The 6,000-nt window shown below is 46.2% G+C and overlaps 1 protein-coding gene across 23 annotated transcripts in view; it reads right to left on the bottom strand.

The window, feature by feature from the left end:
* Positions 1-2,321: 2,321 nt before the first annotated feature.
* The window catches only part of PUM1 (pumilio RNA binding family member 1), a 143,105-nt gene continuing 139,426 nt past the window's right edge, over positions 2,322-6,000 (bottom strand). For all 23 annotated transcript variants that reach the window (XM_023219388.2, XM_023219390.2, XM_023219401.2 and 20 more), the window contains one exon: positions 2,322-4,159. In XM_023219388.2, coding sequence (XP_023075156.1) covers positions 4,028-4,159 — 132 coding nt within the window. In that variant the 3' untranslated portion in view covers positions 2,322-4,027. The remainder of the gene's footprint in view (positions 4,160-6,000) is intronic.

The following is a 6,000-nucleotide window of genomic DNA, read 5'->3' as shown; positions in this document are numbered from 1 at the left end:
TGTCTTCCTGTGTGACCTCACACTAGCCCTGTGAGAGTGACAGGCCTGGTCTACCACTCCAGGTGACAGCTGGAGAAACCACGGTCCAGAGAAGTCAGTGATTTGCCCGAGATCACAGAGTCAAAAGCAAAGCTGAGGTCCGCGAGCCAGGTCAGTAACCATACCCTCCCACCCCACACCCACCCTACCCTAACGCCCCGTGTTAGGGCCTAGTGCTAGGTACAGCGGACGCTGGAGGGAGCAGGAGGAGAGGGAGTGAAGGGAGAAAGCTTAGCTTCAGGGCAGACGCCAGACCTCTGGTCTCTGGGTGGGATTCCTACAGTGCTGAGCCCTTCAAGCCAGGGAAAAGCCATCCCAACCCTGACCTTGACCCCTTAGGCCTCCATAATGCTTGCTTTAGGGGGCAGCACCCTCGCGTGGCTACAGTGGGTAACTACATAAAGTCACAGGTCTCCTCCCTCAAAAGGATGCCTCACTCCCTGGGGCCTCGCCCTTCTGCAATCCCTCTGAGCCTCAAAAAGAGAAGATGGCCATTCGTGGGGCTGTCGGCGGGTAAGGGCAGGATGGCATGGACAGAGCACTGGACTGGGAGTCAGGAACCCTCAGATAAAATCCTCACTTGGTTACTGACTGCGGGGCTTAGGTCTCAAACTCCTCATCTGTATAAAGGGCTGAAACATCTCCCCTCCCTGACTCCCTAAAGCTTTCCATAAAGACCAATGGTATCTCAAATACAAAGTACTCTGTAAACTGTAAAGCACCGCGAGAGGGTAAGAGGTATTACATAAACTGAGGAATACACTTTGGAGGGACTCTGGAAGAGAGACCAAGAATGCCGGTACCCAGTGCATGACAGCCCAGGTCATAGAATCCTTGGGATGGACTTGGTAGCAGAGTAATGGTGGTCAGAAGAGGGGGTGGCTCAGAGCCCAGCCTGCTCCATGAAACTCAGTCCTGCAGATGGAGGGGTCTGCCCCCATGCCCACCCCCTCGCACGACGAACTAAGGGGAAAGCCACAAGCTTTATTAAATCAGAGTTGGTCTATGAAAAGACTTCCATCAGATCCTAGGACCCGTTTCCACATCTACGAGATAGGGATAGCCAGATTCTCTGCAGGGCTGTCGATTCCCAGAACCGTTGTTGAGAACATGAGAAAACCATCTCATGGGTGACTTGGTGCAGAGTCGGTTCACAACAATTTACATTATTATGTAAACTAATGAACAAAGTTTTGTTCATCAAAAACTGTGCAGGAAAACTGGCATCACTTATTACACCGAAGTGCTAGACACTGAATTTAATGCCATAACTTCCCATAACGTGACGAGAGGCACTTTACATAGATCTGTTACCTCTGGTCCACTTCCAGCAACGAATTTGATGAAAGACGAGGTGAACTAACTTGCCAAGTGCACAGAGTGGCAAGACCCACACGTGAGCCCAGGTCAATGTGACTGGAATCATGGTGCATGGACTGCAGTTCCAAATGCCTGCAGTGTGCCACCTCTGCAAGCCCCATGATGGCTACCGTAGCGTGGCAATGCTGGGAAACGGTCCCAGCAACAGCTGCTGAGGCAAAATCACATGCTGGACTGGAAACCTGCATTCCCTCAGCTTCCTTTTCTCCTCCCTCTATTCCCAGGGCCTGTTAGTGACTAGCCCTTACCCTTGAGGGGCCTACGTGAAGTTCCTAAGTTCCTTCAACCACCCTGAGGCTCCACTTCCAGACACCAGCTGGTGTGGGCTTCCACCTGGCCTCTCTGGTTGGATCCAGCCTGTAACTGCCAACACTTACCAAACCTGCCCCTGGAGCAAAGTTGGTGAACGGCAGATGGCATCCTCAGGCCTGGGCCACAGGCACAATGGTAAACTCAAGCCTCCTGTGTTACAAGCTAAAAGAGGCTCCGAGTCTGAAGAGATGAGTATGCTCGGACATTGGACCACTTGGCGGGCCTCAGTAGTAGGAACAGGTTGGCAGGGTGCAACTGGAGCAGCCCAAACACAGAAAACAGGGAGAGGCCCGACAGACAGTGCTGTAACCCAGACACCTCCTCTGAGAGGCCCAAGGAGAATATTCTGACATGCAGAGTTGGAAATCTGGATTTTTATGTGCAGTATCTTGATTCTGAATGCACTGGGCAGGCTGAACCAAACATCTTTAGTTTAAATTGGGTTCAAAGAGCCATCGGTTTGATACCTCTCCCCCAACCCTCACAAAACTACAACAACACAACCAGAAAGAAGCATGAGCAGGAAAGGGCTGTCCTGGGGAACCACACTGGGGGTGGGGCGGGGGAAGAGGTTAAAATAAAGCACAAACCCAGATTCCAAAGTTCTGTATTTTTCAAAATAAAGATCACACATTGTTTAGAGACAATCTACACAAGAGTTACAAAAAATAGTTGCCCAGGCATAAGCATACACAGGTTTGTTAATTATACACATATGGTTACAAGTGTGCTTGCAAAAAAGTTCATTGGAAATATACACAAGGCTCTGGAAATGTACACCGTGTAGTGTTACAATTCTATATTCAAACAAGGAAAATTGACAGTATGTTACATTCACTTACAAGTAGACAAAATGCAAAATACAGTTCATCTTCTGTACAAAAGGGAAGGGCAATTCACACTTTACAAGGTGAGAGGGGCTCTGATTGTAAGGAAAGCTCGGGCAGGGCTAGACTTTTGCACGTCCTTTTGACTGTCACAAAATCAAAACATTACTTTTTTAGGATTAAAAAAACACTAGTGAGAACTCAATCTTGAATAACATTTAGAAAGAATCTCGCTATACTTGAGACTAGATGACAAATAAAACCAAGCTATTTTTTTCTTTTTAAACATTAACTAGGCTGTATAAAGAACATTTATTCCTTCAAAAGAAAAAAATTTACTTCTGGTTGAAATTACAATTTACAATATACAACACTATATGCTACGACCATAAAAGGTGAGAATATACACTGAATGCACAGGGCTGGCTAATTCTCTTTTCTTACCAAAAAACGTGTTTATGTTGATTCAAACTTCTCCACATTTACATTACAGGTATACAAATGTACAATTGTACAATCAAAATTATGTTCGACTACTAGGGTACATTATAGATACAGATTAGACATCAAAACAAGAAAATACTACAAATTTGTATATATGCAAAGTCTACACCAAGTATACACTATATATTTATAGAAGCAAGACCAAAAGCAGAGTTGGATTTTTTTTTCTCATGCTAAATAATCAGATTTTGCCTTTCAATGTTAACAGAAAAAAATCCAGTAGGCAGTAAACAATCACACCCGCCCAGCCTCAAAAGACGGTTCTGGGTGCTCGCGTCTCCTCCTCACTTACAGCCTTCTTCAGCATCGTACGGTCTCCAAAAAAGGCATCTTTTAGAATTTCATAAAGTTAATGTCACAAACTGAAGCTTTAGCAACTCTGAAACCTTTTTCATTATATATATATATATGTATATATATTTTTTATAAACAGTGTTAAATGCCAGTTTGGTGTCATTTAACTACAATTCAAACTTCTCAGGTTTTTTTGTTTTTGTTTGTTTTTTACTAAAATGAGGAGGTGGGGAAGAGCTATTTGCAAAACTTGCCGGCCAGGCAAATGAGCTAAAAACCCTTTCTTTTTTTTTTTAAAGCTTTTTTTTTTTTTTTTTTTTGTTAAACCAACCACCCTGAAAGTTTCCACATGTGAAATATAGATACAACAGTGAACAAAATATGTGGCCTCCCATGTACATTGGTTACCTATGTACAAGTATCCTATACACCAGTAAAACAGCAGGGCAATTAGTCAATTAAAAAAAATAGTACATGTCATGTGTAATAAAATTAAATTTACAAAGGCTTTTCCACTTGTGGATTTGATTCCTTTTTTGGAGGAGGGAGTAACCCTGGAGCAACCACTTGCCCGTCTCAGACTCTACACTAGAACATTTCTGGTTGCTGGTTGGATTTGCCAGTGGGCCAGTGAGGTCAGCGGGAATGAGGGAACAGCGGGTGACACTGCCTCAGATGATACCATTAGGGGGGCCACAGATGGGCCCTAAGTCAACGCCGTTCTTCATGTAGTACTTCTCCAGCTTGGCCAGAATGTGCTTGCCATAGGTGTACTTACGAAGAGTTGCGATGTGGGGCCGGATCTGGGGAGGAAAAACAGTCTGTTACATGGCCTGAGAAGAGACTTGGGGGCAGGCTTCCCGGACTTGCATTTGCATGTCACGCATCACACACACACACACACACATATGCATACCCCACAGCAATACCTTTCACTGGTTCAGCCCAGTCCCCTGACTTCTAGCACTTTGGCAACCCATCAGATGAGCAGAGGAGCTCCTCTCCTGAGTGGTACTACAGGGCCTGAGGGCCCTGGAGGCTGGGTGGCCATGGGCCACTCCCAAGACAGCACATGGAGAAAGTGCATCCTAGCTGGGAAAACACTACCCACCACCCACCCCAGCTACACAGTGCTTCCCTGCAAGAATGTGCACAGGTCCCTCTGGCCCCATGCATGGCATCCAGGGTCTCCTGAGCAGTGGGGGTTATTTCTGGGCACCACGAATCCTGAGCTCACCACTTGACCCCATCTCTCCAGGTCACAGTGGATCACAGAAAGCTAATCAATGACAAGAAGAGTAATGATGAACATCATGAGCTGGTGTGATTATCCCCATCTTACTGATGGAAAACATGAAGGCAAAATGGTTAAGTTACTCAGCCAAGGTTGAATGGCTAACAAAGGACAGCACAGATAGCTGAACCCAAACTGTGTGGCTCCTCCACAAATTAGGTTTCTCCCCACTGTGCTCTCAAGGCATGCCCTCCACACCAGCCTCATCCCTCACGCTCTCCAACTTATGCTCTGGGTCACTTCTTCAAGCATTCCTTTCTGTTCTTCCCTCCCTGGGCTGATCCATTTCAAGAAGTCCTGCATTCCAGAAAACTTGAGGTGCTTCTCCTCTGGAAGCCCGTTTTCTTTTCTGTGAGCTCAGGGAGCATTCTACATACCTCAGCTGTGTCTGCAATCTTTTGCTTAATTATCAATGTTTCCATATAAACAGTAAAGGACCAGTTTATTCATCAGATTCCCCAGAAAATAATCCAAACCTGCACCTGCATACATAAACACACTGGATAAATGTACTGCAGTAGACAGAGGCTCTCCAGGTTGAGAGCCCCAGGAGGGCAATTTTTGTCATTTAGCTGTGTCCTCAAAGCAAGCAAGGGTCGATCTGGTCTAGAAATCACTTGCGCATGCTTCCCAAGACACACAGCTGTATTGGGTGTCACATTCCCACTTAAGAGCCTACAAGGGGCTGCGCGCGGTGGCTCACGCCTGTAATCCCAGCACTTTGAGAGGCCGAGGCGGGCGGATCACGAGGTCAGGAGATCGAGACCATCCTGGCTAACACGGTGAAACCCCGTCTCTACTAAAAATACAAAAAATTAGCCGGGTGTCGTGGCAGGCGCCTGTAGTCCCAGCTACTTGCGAGGCTGAGGTAGGAGAATGGCCTGAACCTGGGAGGCGGAGCTTGCAGTGAGCCGAGATCTCGCCACTGCACTCCAGCCTGGGCAACAGAGCGAGACTCAGTCTCAAACAAAAAAGAGCCTACAAGGGAAACTGGCTGGTGACAAACAGTCCTTGGTTCCAGTTTAACCTCCCTTAAACTCACCTGTAAAACGGCATATGTAATAATGCTACACTTTCCTTTCAGTTGCAGTACTATATTACTAATGTTTCTGTCATGAGAACTTGAGGTTCATGATCCCCTTGCTTTTGGTAGCTTTCCTTTTACAAAATAACCGAAATCCAATCCATTCCTCCGTCCCTGGAACTGGCTGCTGACAAGTCCAGGAACTTCACCTTTGTACTTCTCCAGAACAAACCAAACCAAAAACCCCTAACAAGCCACACACACACAACATGTTGAACTCCATTTTTTATTGGATTTAACAAGAGGTGAAACGTTAATTACCCGCT

This window comes from Piliocolobus tephrosceles, chromosome 1, assembly GCF_002776525.5.
Source record: "Piliocolobus tephrosceles isolate RC106 chromosome 1, ASM277652v3, whole genome shotgun sequence".
NCBI lineage: Eukaryota > Metazoa > Chordata > Mammalia > Primates > Cercopithecidae > Piliocolobus > Piliocolobus tephrosceles.
The sequence above is the reverse complement of the archived record's forward strand: the minus strand, read 5'-3'. Positions and strand labels throughout refer to the sequence as shown.